The sequence below is a fragment of the Aethalodelphis obliquidens genome, unplaced genomic scaffold (genome assembly GCF_003676395.1).
Source record: "Aethalodelphis obliquidens isolate GAN/ISIS:26980383/991018 unplaced genomic scaffold, ASM367639v1 scaffold28, whole genome shotgun sequence".
In the NCBI taxonomy this organism is placed as follows: Eukaryota; Metazoa; Chordata; class Mammalia; order Artiodactyla; family Delphinidae; genus Aethalodelphis; species Aethalodelphis obliquidens.
In genome coordinates this window covers 16,574,443-16,592,611 of record NW_020837972.1, presented here as the reverse complement: position 1 = coordinate 16,592,611, position 18,169 = coordinate 16,574,443, and the positions used below count along the sequence as shown (strand labels likewise).

At 50.3% G+C, this 18,169-nt stretch overlaps 1 protein-coding gene across 1 annotated transcript; it reads left to right on the top strand.

Annotated features, from left to right (window-relative positions):
• Window positions 1-1,522: 1,522 nt before the first annotated feature.
• Window positions 1,523-16,509, top strand: MORN3 (MORN repeat containing 3). The gene is made up of 7 exons (XM_027124853.1): window positions 1,523-1,915; window positions 4,301-4,473; window positions 8,068-8,225; window positions 9,745-9,904; window positions 13,492-13,676; window positions 13,913-13,996; window positions 14,376-16,509. The coding sequence occupies exons 2-6, from the start codon at window positions 4,329-4,331 to the stop codon at window positions 13,988-13,990; spliced, it is 726 nt and encodes a 241-aa protein (XP_026980654.1). The 5' UTR covers window positions 1,523-1,915; window positions 4,301-4,328; the 3' UTR covers window positions 13,991-13,996; window positions 14,376-16,509.
• The last annotated feature ends 1,660 nt before the right edge of the window (window positions 16,510-18,169 follow it).

Below are 18,169 nucleotides of genomic sequence, written 5' to 3'. Positions count from 1 at the left end.
AGAAACTATCCAGGTGTTAAAATGATGTTCTTGAATGAATTTCATCATGGAAAACTGTGCCATTCTCTGGGTCCGTTGTGTTTCTTCTATGGTCACAAGTTGGCTCCAGTTTTGTAAAAAAGAAAAAATGTATATATAATATTTATATGATTTGTTAAGGAACTGCTTCCAGTAGAAACTGGCTAATAGACGGCGGGGGGGGCGGGGGGTAGTAAGTTAAAAAGCCAAGTGAGTGCAGCCTGATCCTGAGGGGAACTCTAGAGCAAAAATTATACCTCAACAAATATTCTGGGAATTCCCTGGCAGTCCAGTGGTTAGGGCTCCACGCCTCCACTGCAGGGGGCATGGGTTCAATGATCCTTGGTCAGGTAAGATCCCTGCAAACGGCCTGGCACAACCAAAAAAAAAATTTTTTTTTTTTGTATTCAAAGAGACAGACAATAAATAAGGGTTGTGTGTGCGTGTAGTGCTACAGAGAATATGAAACAGGAATGAGGTTGGGAAAGAGGAAAACGTTTCAGAAAGTATATATGGAGATTCCAGTTTTATTTTATTTATTTATTTATTTTTTTAATATATATTTTTTATAAATTTATTTATTTTTGGCTGCGTTGGGTGTCCGTTGCTGCGCGCGGGCTTTTCACTAGTTGCGGTGAGCGGTGGCCACTCTTCGATGCGGTGCACAGCCTTCTCATTGCAGTGGCCTCTCATGTTGCGGAGCACGGGCCCTAGGCACGTGGGCCTCAGTAGTTGTGGCACGCAGGCTTCAGTAGTTGTGGCTCGCGGGCTCTAGAGCACAGGCTCAGTAGTTGTGGCGCACGGGCTTCGTTGCTCTGCGGCATGTGGGATCTTCCCGGACCAGGGCTCGAACCTGTGTCTCCTGCACTGGCAGGCGGATTCTCAACCACTGCGCCACCAGGGAAGCCCGGAGATTCCAATTTTAAATAGGGTGGTCCAGACACTCGTACTGAGGTGATTTGAATAAAGCCCTGGAGGGCAGGGCTTGATCCAGGCCGCTATTTGGAGGAAGAAATGGCCTGGCAGAGGGCACAGAAGAGGCAAAGGCCCTTAGGCAGGAACACGCCTAGCATTTTCCAGGAACCACAAGGAAGCAAGTGTGAGGCTAGAGCAGAGTGGGACTGGGCGCACAGAGTAGGGGACAAACTCAGAGAGGAAAGGGGAGGGAGGTGGGCAAATGACGCAGCACTTTGAAGACACTGTAGGCACTGTGGCTTTTACTCTGAGTGGTAAGGGGAACCACTGTAGGGATGTGAGCTGAGGAATGACTTGGGCCGACTTGTGTCTATGTAAATCATATGCATCTTCCGGTGTGTAGGGGCAATATAGCTTCCCTCAGATTCTCAGAAGAGTCTAATAAACCATCACAAAACAAAGAACACGTGTAATGTTGGCTTTCCCTTTAATTTTGCCCCTCTGTCTTTGCAACAAGGCAGAAAAGCCTTTGACACTTTCCTGCCAGCATCGGGAGTGGTATTTGCTCCGGGGAAACCGGGACGGGAGGGAAGCGGGGGTGGGGAGGGCAGTAACCTCCCGGGGCACACCGTGGCCCAAGCTCCGCGGATATCAGGTCTCCCGGGCTCGCCCACCAGCCTTTGGCCACCGGGCCGGTGCACCAGCCAGTACTCGACCTCCGCAGGCCCGAAGACGTCCTTCCTCGTCGCGGGAGGATCTACAGCCTTCCCCACACGCGGCCCCGAGCTCACAGTCTCCGCAGGAAAGGGCGGGCCCTGCCGGCTGGCTTTGCTGGGGCCCCGCGTTGCCATAGGGACCCTGGCAGGGCTTGGGACGCCGGAACGCGCGCTGCGGTCGATTGAGGCCGGAGGCTGCGGGCGGCGACTCCACCGTTCTCGGCCCAGGACTCCAGATGCAGGATCCGCCCCGCAGGAGAGCGCAGGTGAGCCGGCGTAGGTGTGACGAGGCGCGGGCTAGCGGCTGACCCCCGGCCGTCTGTGCCCTGCTCCTTCCACTTTACATGGTGGTAATTATTGTTATTCAATATCAAAACAACACGAGTAGAGTACGCGCACCGAGTGGCAAAGCCTTCTTTCCCCCCCCTTTTTTTTTTTTTTTTTTTTGTGGCCACGCAACGTGGCTTGCGGCCACGATCTAACTCGCGCCCTGGCAGTGAAAACGCCTAGTCCTATCCTAACCACTGGACCGCCAGGGAATTCCCCAAAGCTTTCTTTCCTTATCAGGAGCTCTATGTATTAAGACCACAACCTCCTCTAGGGTAGCATCTACGTTCCTGAAAGTGTGGGACAGAGGTTGAGTTACACTGATGAAGCATTAAGTATCACCCAATGACATCGTAAGAAAGTTATTAGATTCTGGGTTCTCTTACGGTTCTGAGTAAACCAAGGAGAAAGTGTCAGTTTGGGGCTAATATGGCATTAACACCTTTCTGAACATTTGCTAATCTCAACTGTAAGCCCCAGTGTCTAGCTAAGACTCAAGTAATGCTTGCAAAATCTTCCTTGGATAAATGTATTGATGTTTTAAGTGAATTAACTTCAATGTAAAGATTAATCATAGTACACATGATACATGCAAATGGGAGAAAAAAGAAAAACATTAAATTTAGGACCTGAGACTGTTTCCCTCTGCCCAGTTTTCACCCTGGCTGTCTTCCTTGCCTGGAGTGACTTTCCCAATTCCTAGGCATGATTGTCAAAATACGAACTAGCCAGTACAGTTGGCCAGCTTACTCAGAATCACTGAGGCCCCTGCTGTGGCCCTACAGGGAACTCCTTGATAAGCAGGGCCCAATGCAAAAGGAAAACGTGAGGCAGTAGCTCATACAGTATTAAGAATTTCAAAACAGCGACAGAGCCCGAGACCAAGTACACACCCCTCTAAGGACCAGGCCCTGTGCAACTGTTCAGGTTGCACACCTGTGATGCTGGTCCTGGGTGGGTGGATGCTTGGGACACCAAGATCTCCTGAAACCTGCTCAGCCCCGAGGTCATTCTCATTGGTCAATACCTCTGCCTGGGAATTCCCTGGCAGTCCACTGGTTAGGACTTCGTGCTTCCACTGCAGGGGGCCTGGGTTCTATCCCTGGCGGGGGAACTAAGATTCCGCAGGCCAAGCAGTACGGCAAACAAAAACAAAAACAAAAAAGACTTCTGCCTGCTGATGGTTAAATAGTTCGCTCTAGTCCCCCACCCCCGTCCCCTCATTCCCCCATCCCTCCACTCCTCCACCCCCATCCTTGGCTGCTAGCACTGCTTGAGTGTGTGTGTGTGTATTTCCCATTTATGGAGCAGGATAGATGGTACCTGCTGAGGGGAAACAGAGATCCCCGGATTTGGAGACCATCTTTGTCACCTTGCACAAGTCCCCTGGAGAGAAACACATAGACATGAATGTCTGCACTGGGGACAAGAAGAGCATAGATGGGGGGCTCCCAGTCTGGGGAGAGACCCAAACCCCACCAGGCAGGGTGGGGAGGAGAGCCCTGGTCTGATGAAAAAAACCTAACCAGGCAGACAGGAAGAGTACCTAGGCAGAGGGCAGAGGGCAGAGGCAGAGGGTGATCAACCATCCTGGTGTGCCTGGGACTGCTCCAGCTTTAGCACTGAAAGTCCAATGTCCTAGGAAGCCCCTCAGTCCCGGGCAAACCGGTACAGGGGGTCTCCCAAGAGGCAGTCTCTTCAGCTGAGGGGCTCTCCTGACAGCTCACAAACCCCTGCCAAGCCAGCCCCTAGGCTTTTCTACCATCCTGTCCACCAGGCATAGGGGGCAGGACCCAGGGGGCTAAAGTGTTGGGTGTCGAGCCAGTGGCGGTAGCGGGGGTGCCCCTGTGGGCTGTGTCATCACGGCTGTCTGCCAGCCCAGACAGAGGGGCCTGGCTAGGCCCCAACTCCCCAGAGTGGGTTGTAGTGTTCACGACTGAGGGCTCCAGGCCCGCATCCACGCTGGTTGGTCATACTGGTTATTAAATATGTGACTTTCACCCTCTCCCCCGGGGCAGCTTCTCCCCGATGTCATCACAAACCCCTCTGCCCTGTTGGTTTCCCTGGGTTCCCATCCCAAGCAATTGTGCCATCAGATTCCCCGCCCCAAGGGGCCCCTGGAGAGGCAAGGGAAGAGAGAGCCTCCCAGGGGGGTCAGTCCAGCACAAAAGAAAACCCCGCAAGGGCTGCTTATCTGCCCTGGGGACTCAGAACACACGTGACTCGTCCCACTTGACCTCAGACAGGTGTCTCCCTGGGAAGCCCCAGGATCCTGGCATTACTTACGGCAAACTGAGCCCCTGATGTCCGTAACCTTTTGCCAGCACCCCCTGGCCCACAGAAGCAGCCACCATGCCTATCACCAAGTGCCCACCAAAGTCGGAGCCCCTGTGGAAAGCATGGGACCGGAAGGCCCAGAAGAACGGACTGAGGCACCAGGTGTTCGCTGTCAATGGTGATCACTATGTGGGCAAGTGGAAGGACAACATGAAACACGGTAAGTGGGGGACCTTCAGGGGCTCAGGCGGTGAGTATGGGGTCTGGGCCATGGTGGGCAACTGGGGCCAAGGAAGCAGCTTGCATAGCTCACTGGGGATATAACATGTATCTCTGAGGAGTGAATGCTGACTTGGACCAACCAGGGGCCTCCTCCTGCTGGGGTTCTGGAACCCAACTCAGCCCTGGCTTCAGCTGAGCAAAGGGACCAGTAGGGGACAGAGCAGTCTTTAGGCACCAGCCAGAGCCTCAGCCGGGACTCTCAGGACACCAGCTCATTCTCTACCTCTGACACCTGGGCTAAGCATGGGGCTGGCTAGCAGGAGGAAAAGGCGGCCCCCAGAAAGCAGCTTGCAACTGGGATTCTGGTCTTCAAATTCAGCCCTTCAAACCAGTAGGGGGCGAGGGAGGACACCCGCTATCCCCCACCCCCTACCCCCCCACCCCCTATACTTCCACCCCCCACCCCAAGTGGCTGGGGCTCTGACTTTAACTGGGCTGGGCTCAGTTTAACTAGCAGGAAGTACGGGGCTCTTTGTGATACAAACTAAGCCCTGAAGAAAAAGAATAAGTTTTTATTCAAAAAAGGTGTGATGGCTTCTCAGTCCAGTCTTGCAATTCCAGATTCTCTGCTCTTAACCATTCTTCTCTCCTGCCTTCCTGCGTTAAGTGCTTGAGTCCATAAAGCTGGGTCAGAATCTCAGCTCCAGTAACTATGACCTTGAGAGATCTACTACAGTACTCCAAGCCCCAGTCTCCCCATCTGTAAAATGGGAATAATACCTATCTGTTAAGAGATGACATCTATCAAGTATTTAGCCAAGAGTCTGTGCAGAAGGGAACTTCTGGAGTGTTCTCGGAGGGCTGACCATGGCAGGGATCACTACTTAGAGCTTCCTTGTCCAAGAAGGCCCCCAAAGTTGACCTCACCCAGTGTGTAACACAACACCCACCCTCAGCACTGACTTAAGCAGCTGCTTGGAGCTCTACGTGCGGTTAAAGATGTCTGCCTGCATGTTTCAATCCTTGTGGGCAGCCTGTGGTGTGGACAGAGCCCTGGACTTGGAGTCAGGACCCTGAAGTTCTGAGCCTGGCTCTATTACTGAGTAGCTGTGTGACTTTGGGTAAGTCATTTCCCATTCTCTGGACTTGGCTGCCCTACCTGCGATATGACCTTGTGGGCTGGTGTGGCCCTCTGAGTCCTCCCGTGTGAGTTCTGCCTCCCCTCAGACCCTGGAGGCATAGAGCTGATGGGGCTGGGGCTGCAGAAAGCAGATCTGTCAGAGAACCCAGGTCCAATGCCCCCTCTCTTGACTCACCTTTCGACCACGCTGAAGTGGGTTGCTGTAGTATAAGCAGGCTGGAAGCAGTCAAGAGAGCCGTCATTCAGGGCAAGGCCCCAGTGGTTACCCAGACCACTCACTCCACTAATACTCATTGTGCTCCTAGTCTGTGCCAGGCCCTATACCGGGCATCTGGAAGAATCCCAACACTCAGGGTCCTTCCTGTCTCACTGACAACCTGCACAGTAGGTAATGTCCCATTTTACAGATGAGGAAACTGGGGCTCAGAGAGAGGAAGTGACTTACTCAAGGCCACACAGCTAAAAGTGGTATCATCAGGATGTAAAGGGGACCAGAGAGAAGCCACGAAAGGAGCCATGAGAACATGTTTGAGCCGAGCCCAGAGGATGCAAATGATTAGCCAGGCAGGGGGGAGCATGTCTTCTAGATAGTGGAATCAGAGATGGGGGGGTGTTTTTCACTATAACCTCTTGTTCAAGGAACGGACTGGAAACCAGTGGGCTGGAACACAGAGAAGGAGGGGAGAAAGGGGCAGGTTAAGAGGGCCAGTCGTATAGGGCCTCTTAGGCCTTGGTAAGTTCTGCCTTCATCTGGGAGACAAACAGTCTCATTGGACCAACTTGGTCACATGCCCTTCACTGAACCAGTCACAGAGGCCTGGGTGGATAGAATACACTGATTGGCTAGGCTTGCCAGGAGGAGAAGTCAGCCCCATGCAAACCTGAAGGACTGAGAGGGAGGGCTGTGTCCCCAAAGGAAATAAACTAGAAGAAGAACAGATGTAAACAACCCTTCATCCCCTGCGATGTGACTGGACCCCACCTCAAGGGCAAAAATCATTGATATCATCTTTTCTATTTGCAGGTATTGTCCTAAGTGTTCTACATATATTAATGAATTTAGTGAACAGAACAACCCCATGAGATACTCTTATCCCCATTTTGCAGACGAGGAACCTGAGGCCCAGAGAGTTAAGTTACTTGCACTAGATCAAAAAGCTCACAGGGACAATGTTGGATTTGTTCCTGAGCTACCAAGGACCAAGACATGAGTTGGCGTGCATAGGTACTCCGCAAATATTGTATTCATCTCTTTGTTCAACAAATATTGGTCACCTACAACATGCCAGACACTGTTCTTCCGTGCTGGATATAGAGCAGTGAACAGAACAGACCAGTCTGTGCTCTTGTAGAGCGTACATTCTCCTGGAAGAGACAGACAATAGACAATAAATGATAAATAAGTGAATTATCTATTATGTCTAGAGCTGAGAAGTGATATAGAAAGAAACAGAACAGGGTAAGGGATTAAAAGAAGCTTATAGGGAATCATTTTAAACGGGATGGTCAGGGTAGGCCTCATTGAGAAAATGAGATTTCAGCAAAGACTTGCAGGAGGTAGGGAGTGAGCAAATATAGAGGGAAGAATTTTCCAGGCTAAAGGAGAAGCAGGTACAAAAGCCCTGAGGCAAAAGCATAACAGGTGGGTCCCAAGAACAGCATGGAAACCACAGTGGTTGGAGGGCAGAATGGAAAACGGGAGTGGAGGACACAGAGCGGTTGGAGTAGTAGGAGATGGGTTTCCATGTGTGTTCAGGAGAACTGAAGAGATATGCAGAACATTTTCTAAAAATCCTGACCATCTGGTGTATCCATTCAGTATTATTAAAAGATGAAGCTTGGGACTTCCCTGGTGGCACAATGGTTAAGAATCCACCTGCCAATGCAGGGGACATGGGTTCAAGCCCTGGTCCAGGAAGATCCCACATGCCACGGAGCAACTAAGCCCATGCGCCACAACTACTGAGCCTGCGTGCCACAACTACTGAGCCCGTGTGCTACAAGTACTGAAGCCTGCATGCCTAGAGCCTGTGCTCCGCAACAAGAGAAGCCACTGCAATGAGAAGCCTGCACACCACAACGAAGAGTAGCCCCCGTTCACCACAACTAGAGAAAGCCCGCGCGCAGCAACGAAGACCCAATGCAACCAAAAATAAATAAATAAAAATTAAAATTTAAGAAAAGACGAAGCTGAAACACTGAAGAGGCAGATTTCTACTTGGGGTCTGCTATGTCAGTTTGGCTTCAGGGCAAAGGGCTGTAGAAATAGAACTTTTGGGGGGTTTTCCTGGGTGCTGGGGGTCTGGAGACCGGGCACAGACCCTGACCCAGTTCTTGAGAATTGTCCAGTCTAGGGGCCCCTGAGGCCCAGCAGACACAGCACCTGCCTCCCGGCATCCCCAGCCCCATAAAGGCCATGTCTACCATGTTGGCTCATCTTTGTGTCCCTAGGGAAAGGAACACAGGTCTGGAGGAAGAACGGAGCCATCTATGAGGGGGACTGGAAATCTGGGAAGAGAGATGGCTATGGCACCCTCAGCCTTTCTGACCAAGAGACCGGAAAGTACAGGAGAGTCTACTCAGGCTGGTGGAAAGGCGATAAGAAATGTGTGAGTGGTTCCCATCATGCCCTGGGGTGTGGGCCAGGCTGAAAGCAGGCTGTGTGTGTGTGGGGGGGAGGGGGAACAGTCAGAGAGGCCTGGGAGAAAAGGGTGGGGGGATCTAGGGGAGGAGAACAGGGTTGCTGTGTGGGTGGGAGAAGGAAGGGGTGGGGGAACATCAAGGCTTCTCAGAACAAAACCCAGGAAACAGGAAGCAAGAGGAGAGGGCCCAGGGAGGAGCCCATGAAACCCTGTGGCTACAAGAAGCCAGCCAGGCTGTGGGGGGCCAAAGTCTCCTCCCAACCTCCCCACTCATTTCCTGGCTTTCTTTTCCCCTGGCATCCCTTTCTGAGAACCCCCCTTCTGTTGGGACTGGATAAGAGGTGGCAGCGGGGGTTTGGAAGAGTGGGAGCAAGAAAGAAAGCAGAGGCCACACCCTTGGCCAAGAGAGGAAGGTCTTGAGGGATAGAAACCAGCCAGAGGCATGCCCCCAACCCATCGACACCTGAATCCTCACCATAGGTCATGGAGACAGATAATAATACAGTATTGCTATGGAACAACAGCTACCGTAACCCTGGAACATGATATATTGTAAACTCTCACATCAACAAAACAACATCATCATCATCATTATTATTCCCGTTTTACTGATGAGGAAACAAGCTCAGAAAGGCGCAGAAGGTGAAGTGCCTTGCTTGGGGTCACACCACTGGCAAGTTGTAGAGCCCAGCATTTCATGATCTCTACTCTCAAAATGTTTATTGGCCAGTGGGGATAAAGCTCCCAAAATAAATATTTTACATATAATATGGTGCTAGGATAGAGGTTTTTACAGAAAGTCCAGAGGCAGTTCATTGAGAATTCAGGGCAGGCTTCCTGTAGAAGGTGACACCGTAAGATGCAAGGAGTTAGGGAGTAAAAAAGGAGAAGAGGAAATACCAAAAGGAAGGATATAATAAACAGCAAGGTGTGTCTGCCCACAGGGGTGGGAGTGAGGCCTTGAAGGTTATGTAGGGGATGAGGATGTTGAAGAGTAGACTTGGGCTGCATAACCCACCCTCTTCAGGTGTGATCTGCGGGGAGTTTGTGGTGATTCTCTGCGGCTGCATGATAAGTGATTATGTCCATTTTTCTGGGGAGAAAGTCCATAGCTTTGATCTGATTGTCAGGCATCTGCGACTTTTAATAGGATCAAATCAGAGTTGAGGAGACGGGGCAAATGTGATCGGATAGACAACGTAAAGATCTCCTAGGAGCTGTATGGCAGATGCATGGGGTCAGGGAAGAACGGGAGAGTGGAGGAGGTAGACCAGTGAGAAGGGATGAAATGATGGTGGGCTGCAGGAAGGCATAGAGGAGAATGGACGGCCTGGGAGATTTTTCGATACACGAGCGTCAGCTTGGATGTAGGGCTGGGGGAGGAAGCAGGGGAGAAGCCCAGGTGTGTGGCTTGGGTGCCAGGGAGGATGGTGGGAGTTCCTAGTGGTGTGGGACGTCGTGAACAAGGACACCTTCGTGCTTTCAGGGCTATGGGATCCAGTTTTTCGGACCCAAGGAGTATTACGAGGGTGACTGGTGTGGCAACCAGCGCAGCGGTTGGGGCCGCATGTACTACAGCAACGGAGACATCTATGAGGGCCAGTGGTGCAACGACAAGCCGGAAGGGGAGGGCATGTTACGCCTGAGTGAGTGCTTAGCCCCACCCCAAATGGCCTGTGGATCACGCCCACCCGGCCACGCCCTCAAGTCACATTCCTCTGGGCCCCTCATGGCCACGCCCCATCAGGCCAAGTCCCCGCATAGACCTGTTCCGACTGGGTTAAGCTGAATGACAGGACCCGGTCCTTGCCCTCAGGAAGTTTATACTCTATAAGGGGAGCCTAACAATAAATATAAACAATTAAGACATTGTCTTATGGTCGTAATAATCATAGCCTACACTTATACAGCCCTGAGCTCATTTAATCCACAAAGCAATCCTATAAGATAGGTGCTCTCATCATCCGCATTTTACAAATGAACAAAGGCACAGAGAGGTTAAGTCATTTGCTCAAGTTTACGCAATCTGTTCTGAGGTCAGAAGTGCTAAGGAATTGCCCTTGAAAACAGGAAGACGTGTTGGAGAATGACAAAGGAGTTGGGGTCAGGGCTGTTTAGATTGGCTTACAGTCAGAGACCGCCTCCCTGAAGAGGTGTTGTTTGAATGGAGAATGGAAGGAGGAGAAGGAAGCGGGATATGTATTGCGCTGGGGAAGAACATTCCCAGGCAGAGGAAAGAGTTCTGAGAAGCTTGCATTTGTATCAGGACTTAATCCATTCTCTACAAAGCAAACAGAGCCAGCTTTTCATAAATTGGACCTTGTCACTGCCTTGCTTTCAACCTTTCCATAGCTCCCTATTGCCCTCAGACTCAGTTCAGAGGCCTGACTGTGGTCTGTGGGGCCCAGCATGATCTGGCCCTGCTCACCACTCCAGTTTCACCTCCCCTCTTCCCCTGGACGCCCTTCTTTTTGGCCATACTAACTTTCTTTCAGTTCCTCCCACTTTCTGCCTCAGGGCCCTTGCACTGCTGTTCCCTCTTCCTGGAATAGAAAGATTCCCACAGGGACTTCCCTGGTGGTCCAGTAGCTAAGACTCCACGCTCCCAATGCAGGGGGCCTGGGTTTGATCCCTGGTCAGGGAACTAGATCCCACATGCTGCAAGTAAGAGTTCACATGCCACGACTAAAAAAAAAAAAAAAAAAAAAAATTCCCGCATGCTGCAACTAAAACATCCTGCATGCCACAAGGAAGATCCCGCAGGCAGCAACAAAGATCCCATGTGACACAACTAAGACCTGGTGCAGCCAAATAAATAAATATTAAAAAAAAAAAGAAGATTCCCCCAGATCTTTGCATTTGTACGTTCCACCTAAAGCACATTCTTCTCAGCACTTGCTTCCTTTCCTTCTTAGAACTAGGTGTATAATCTTGGGCGAACTACTTTGCATCTCTGTGCCTCAGTTTCCTCTCCTGTAAAATGGGAATAATGGCAGTACCCACTTCATAGGGCTATGGGGAGGATTAGATGAGGGAGTCTGTGTAAAGTGCTTAGAACAGGGCCTAGCACGTAGTAGGCTGTCGATAAAGCTAGTATCATTGCCCCTCCAGACTGTGAGCCTGCAGAAGGACTGGGAATGTGTCTGTTTTGTTCCCCACTGTTTCCCCAGTGCCTGCCATGTAGTAAGTAGATACTCTTGGTGAGGACACAAACCAGAGCCCAGTCTCCTGAAAACTCAAGATTCCAACTTCCAAAGAGATTTTTTTTTTTTGGCTGTGTTGGGTTTTCGTTGCTGCGAGCAGGCTTTCTCTGGTTGCGGCGAGCAGGGTCTACTTGCAGTGCATGGGCTTCTTATTGCAGTGGCTTCTCTTGTTGCAGAGCACAGGCTCTAAGCACGCAGGCTTCAGTAGTTGTGGTGCGCAGGCTCAGTGGCTGTGGCACACGGGCTCCATGGCATGTGGGATCTTCCCAGACCAGGGCTCGAACCCGTGTTCCCTGCACTGGCAGGCGGATTCTTAACCACTGTGCCACTAGGTAAGTCCCTCCAAAGAGATTTGACTAAACCAAGGCATTGGGCAGCTGGGGAGGGTTAAGGGTAGCCACTCTGTCATTCTCAATCCCCTGTGCATCCGCCTCCGTGCCTGATTTCAGTGTGCATCTCCTAGTAGTAATAGCCTGCTTTCAGTGAGCACCTTCTGTGGCCCGCACAGTGAAGGAGCTCTAAGTGCACCGTTTCTAAGGCTTGGACTCTGGAGCCGGCCAGCCTGGGTTCAAATTCTAGCTCAAGCTCTTACTAGTTGTGGGACCTTGGGCAATTAATTTCTTTACACTCTCTCTGCTTCATTTTTCTCAACTGTAAAGTAAGGAAAAAATAAAGTTTAACTAGAGTTATTGTGAAGGTTAAATGAGGTTTATATTTGTAAAACGCTTAGCATGACACGGAATAGTAAGTGCTCAGAATCAGTACATCCTTGTATGAGCTCAGCAAACTATTGGCCAAATCCAGCCCAACACATGTTTTGTAAATAAAGTTTTATTGGCACACAGATGTGCTCGTTCAGTTATGTATTGTCCACAGGCTGCTTTTTTAAAAAAATTAATTTATTAACTTTAATTTTGGCTGCGTTGGGTCCTTGTTGCTGCACGCAGGCTTTCTCCAGCTGCGGCGAGCGGGGGCTACTCCCTGTTGCAGTGCGCGGGCTTCTCATTGCGGTGGCCTCTCTTGTTGTGGAGCACGGGCTCTAGGCACGTGGGCGCGTGGGCTCTAGAGCGCAGGCTCAGTAGTTGTGGCACACGGGCTTAGTCGCTCCGCGGCATGTGGGATCCTCCCGGACCAGGGCTCCAATCCGTGTCCCCTGCACTGGCAGGCGGATTCCCAACCACTGTGCCACGAGGGAAGTCCCCACGGGCTGCTTTTGTGCTGCAATGGCAGAGTTGACCATGCACAGCAGAGACCCTATGGCCCACGATGCCGAAAACACTATCTGCCCCTTTGCAGAAAAAGTTTGCTGACCTCTGACCTAGAGTTCATCCAATACTCTTCTAAGTCCTGTCTGTGTATGGACTCATTTAATCTTCAGAATAATTTTATGAGTGAGGAGCTACTCTTGTCCCCGTTTTACAAATGAGGAAATGAGACAAAATGGTTCAGTGACGTACTCAAGGTCACACGGCTGGTAAGTGACTGAGCTGAGACATATTGGCTTTATTATTATTATTTTTACACCACCACCACCGATATCCAGTGGGAAGTGGAATTGATTCCCGATTAAGAGCCGGGGCTCCTGATATGAACAGGATTTGGTTTGAAACCCTGCCTCTGCCACTTCCTAGTTCTGTGACCTTGTGCAAATCAGTCAAATTCCTGGAGCTTTTCAAGTTCCATGTATAAAATGGAATCCTTCATCCTTCACAGAACTGTTTTTGTGAGATGTGAGGTCAGAAACAGCATGGAACCAGGCACAGAGTAAGTGCAGGAAGAACATTGCCTGTCAGTATTATTCGCTATATTTTTTACAGCTAGGAAACTATGGTGCTCATCTAAGTTCCGGGAGGTAGTGGAGGTGAGATGTGAACCAGGTCTGAAACCGGAAGTCGCTCACACCCCAGGGCTCTATGGCTTTCTGGTGGGCATGATGTCTGGCCTGGCAGTGGCCAGGGTCCAGCCCGGGTATATGTAGTCTGGCCTGGTTTTGTGGGCCAAGACCCCTAACTCCCTGTTCTTTCCCCCAGAGAACGGGAACCGCTACGAAGGCAACTGGCAGAGAGGCATGAAGAATGGGTGGGGGCGCTTCTTCCACCTGGACCATGGTCAGCTGTTCGAAGGCCTCTGGGTCGACAACATAGCCAAGTGTGGCACAATGATTGACTGTGGCCGTGATGAGGCCCCCAAGCCCACCCAGTTCCCCATTCCTGAGGTGGGAAGCTCTCCCGGATCCTGGGGCCACATGCAGCCCAGGGAGAGACAAAACAGCACCCACAGCCACACCCAGCCTGTCCGAGCCCAGCCCGGCCAGGAAACAGACGCGGTTTTGTTTTCAGTCAGGGCGACCCCAGGGAGGCTGGCAATAACCCCCAAAGCAGGCAGCGCCCCGAAGGCTGGCAGCCTGGGCCTTCCATGCTCCCCAAACCAACCCCTGCTGCTTCCCTCCAGGTCAAAATTCTAGATCCTGACGGCGTGTTGGCGGAAGCTTTGGCCACGTTCAAGAAGACACAGGAAGAAGGAGATTGATGCCAGGTGAGAGGTGGGCACACCTGCCACCCTCTGATGTGGTCCGGGCAGCTCCTGGGGTCTCCTCTGGCCTAGGGGCTCAGGGGCTTGACCAGAGAGGGTGGGTTTCTTGCCTCCCGCAGTCCTGCTGGTCGTTTTTGCTTCCTCCCCTTCAAAACTCTTTTCTCTGCAGAAGTCCTGCCAAATCCTCCCATTTGCACCCTGGGCTTAATCGGATTGGAGTCAGGTGGTCTGCTCGCCCTGGAGGGCCCTGGGCCTCCACTTGCCTATCTGTCTTGTGGGCCCTTGTTCAGTGCTACCTCTCCTGGTGTTGGTAATAAGTGGGGTCGAGGGGAGAGCATTAATACAGCATCTTGGAGACACCAGCCCCGCCCACCCCACCCAGCTTGCCCCTGCAGAAAGAACACCAGCGCTTCAGGAGGAATTCAAACTGGAGTCACCCAACTGCTTGGACCGGTGCAGCTCCCACTGGTAGAGCAAAGGGGGACTTGGGCACACGCTCGGCACCCTCCGAAGGCACCTTGCTCCTCCCAGCACTGGATCATTCCTGACCAGTAGGAGGCCAGTGGTCCTCTCCCCAGCTGGCCTTGGGGACGCCTTTATTCTTGGACCCCATCCCTGAGCACCCCAGAATAAAGGAGAGCCTGGCAGCATGAGCCCGGGGCCTGTGGTGGGTGGCCGGGGTGCGAGGGAGCCTCAGGAGGGGTTTCAGGTAGAGAAGAGGGGTCCCCATGGGTTGCATGAATTTACCTTGGGGCAGAAAGGGGTAGGTGCCTCCAGGTCTCTGATCTCTGAGATATTCCAAGAAGGTAGAGCCTGCATCTGGTTACATTGGTCACTAAGATTTGGCATTAAAATGTGACCTGGCTTCTCAGCCTAACACAGGGGCTCCCAACCTTGGAATCCTGTGGGAGATTTAAAAGCTAGGAATGTCTGGATCCCATGCCCAGAGATTCTCATCTGTCTGGGGTGAGGCCTGGGCCTTCAAAAAGCTCCCCAGCTGACTCTCTGCAGCTGGGGCAGAGAACCTCTGACTTACTGGCTTTGTGATCCTAAGTAAGTGACCTCAGTTGCCCCATCTGTAAAATGGGACTTCAGATATCTCACAGAGGTGTTTTGAGGATTTTCTAGCAGACGTAAAAATAACAAATAACATGTACTAAGATTAGTTGTAAAGCAGATTTCTGGGAAGGGCTTTGTATAATTCTAGACAACATTCCTGCAAGATAAGAGGAACTCTTACATAATGGGTAGGAACAGGAGTTCTGCAGTGACTCCTTGAGTGTGAATCCCAGCACTGACTTACTAGCTGTGTGTTCTTGTGTATGTCACCCAACCTCTCTGTTCTTCAAGTTTCCTTTCCTCTAATATGGGACAATAACAGTACTTACCACCAGGGGTTATTGTGGTTACTGGAGAATGAAATAAGGTGTGGTTCTAACCCGAGGGAGGGTGGTTTTGTCCCCCTTCCTTCCCCGGGAACATCTGGCAAAGTCTGGAGACATTTTTGGTTGTCACAGCTGGCAGGGAAGAATTCTACTGGCACCCAGTGGGTAGAGGTTGTGATCCTGCTAAACATGTTATGATGTAAACACTCTACAGAAGAATTATTCAACCCAACTTCAACGGTGTAATACCATGAAATAACCCTGAAATACCACAATGTTCATAAAGCCCTCAGCAAGTACCCGGCATATAGTAAAGCGTTCACTGATACTGAAGTTCTCTCTGCCATCTAAATGCCAAGCAGGTGGCCCGACCCATGGCATCGTTCTCAGTCGGTACCTCTGAAGCCGGGAAGCTGAGCCTGGCTGCCTCTGGACACATAACCAACCACAGAGCCACTCAGTGCTAGGCCCAGCACTGACAGCTTTACACGGGTGCTCTCCCATGACCCTTCAACAACCTATGAGGTGTCCTGCTATTATTCGTGTCATTTTAGAGGAGGAAACTGAGGTTCAGGGAGGCTCACAAGTCACCAAACTAGAAAGTGACTGTGCTTAAACTTAGGCCTGTCCGCTCTTAAGGTGAGAACAGTGGCGGTGCGTATAGAAAACTACCATTTTTTCAGAAAAGGTAGGATGTGTACTTGTTTATGTACAAAATGTCTAGATGGGAACAAAATAAACTGGCAACAATGGTTGTCTCTGGGGAGAATTGGGAACCTGGGAACAGGGGAGGGACAGCAATTTTTCACTGCTGTGTTTGGAACCTATGAATGTATTATCTACCCAGGTCTCTGCAGAAGCAGGGAGGTGGGTATCTTAGGGGAAGGATGAAAGAGGCCTAGGTTTTCTCTGGCGAGCAGTGGAGATTTTCACACAGGGGCACCTGCCCCACCCTACTCGGTCCCAGTCAGAGGGCCTTCTGGGGACAGGGGAGGGGTGGGTCCTGGTGTATATCATGCAGGACAGAGGCAAGCTGCAGTAGGATAAAGGGGTCCCCCTCCTCCACTCAGCCCACCAAGCTGCTGTGGCCATGTCCAAGTCTGCACAGAAGGACAAAAGCTTAAGGCCACACTTTCCCACAACCAACTCTCACTTCAGCCAGAGCACTTGTGTTTTTATAAAACCACTTTCTGTATCAGGTTTATGGGACACAATGAGCTGTCAAACACAAATGCCCTCTGGGGCCAGGTGAGTAACATATGAAGCTGGGCTGGTGTCATACAATAGGGAGTGGTGGGGACTGTGGCAAATACATCTCCTGGGTAAGAGGTAGCTGCAACTCAGCTCCTATTCATTGTTGCTCTGCAAGAAGGCGGGCCCAGTAATGCTGCTGCTGGATCTTCCGATTTCTTAAGCAAAGCCAGAATCAGTCTACGTAAGATTTTTTGAGTGTCTAGGCTCTGAGCCAGATTTCCAGGCTCGAAAACATCCTCTTTGGACATCAATTTTTGTCATCTGCAAAATGGAGAAAAAATTCCTCCCAAAATGCATAACCTGATCATACAGATGAGGAAATATCAGAGAAACAAGACAGAGGCAGCATTCTACAAAACCACTGGCTCACGCATAGCACAGGGAGATCAGCTCAGTGCTTTGTGACCGCCCAGAGGGGTGGGAGGGAGGGAGATGCAAGAGGGAAGAGATATGGGAACATATGTATATGTATAAATGATTCACTTTGTTATAAAACAGAAAGTAACACACCATTGTAAAGCAATTATACTCCAATAAAGATGTTAAAAAAACCCCAAAACACTGGCTCAGACTCTTCAAAAATGTTGATATTACAAAGGACAAAGAAAGGCTGTCCCAAATAAAAGGTGACTAAAGAGACATGACAACCCAATGCAGTGCATGATCCTGGATGGAAAAATCACTACAAGAAAGGACATGATTGGGACAAAGAGGGAAACTGAAAACGAATGTTGTTGTATTAGATAATAGTATCGCATCAATGTCAAATTTCCTGAATTTGATCATCGAATTGTGGTTCTGTAGAGGAATGTCCTTGGTTTAAGGAAGAAATCTGTAACTAATGCATATGGCTCAGGGAGAAAACATACTGTCATTCTCATTACTCACACTTTCAGTATTTGCAAATTTGCCTACTTGCTGAGGTCAAACAAGGTGACCCTCTGCCTTCTTTCAGCTCATGCTGTAAACAAGTATCCTTTTCACACTCTATTTAGTGCTACGTTTTTCACATTTTGGTGCTTTTTGTTGGTGATTTCACTACTTAAAATGGTCCCCAAGGGTAACAATGAAGTGCTGTCTAGTGTTCAGAGCACAGGAAGGCTGTGATGTGCCTTACGGAGAAAATGTGTGTTATGTAAGTTTCAGTCACAAGTGAGTGATAGTGCTGTTGTGATAGCAATAGCGTGTAAGTTCAATGTTATATATAACATACATTAAGGCGTCTTTAAAAAGAAACACACAAAAAACAAGGCTGTGTATTGATTGGTTGACAAAAATGTTGTGACCAGAGGCTCGCAGGAACATAACCCCATACTTCTCTTAGGAGAAATACTAATTCAGTGTTCTGTGACTACAGAACAGAACCACTGCGAATAAGAATTGACTGTATATATATTTCAGTTACTCTTCATGGAACTTTTGGGGGTAGGTTTGAAATTTCCCAAAATGTTGAAAAAAATTTTTTTGTTTAGAGGCTCACCTATTGGGGCACCAGGAGAAATACCAGGCAGTCCAGACCCAACAAATACAGACACAA

Bases quoted from the DNA above. Each gene is read 5' to 3' on its own strand.
- MORN3 (XM_027124853.1), top strand. From the start codon at position 4,329: ATGCCTATCACCAAGTGCCCACCAAAGTCGGAGCCCCTGTGGAAAGCA. The intron at 8,226-9,744 runs GTGAGTGGTTCC...TCGTGCTTTCAG, and splicing joins GGAAAGGCGATAAGAAATGT to GGCTATGGGATCCAGTTTTT. The intron at 13,677-13,912 runs GTGGGAAGCTCT...GCTTCCCTCCAG, and splicing joins CCCAGTTCCCCATTCCTGAG to GTCAAAATTCTAGATCCTGA.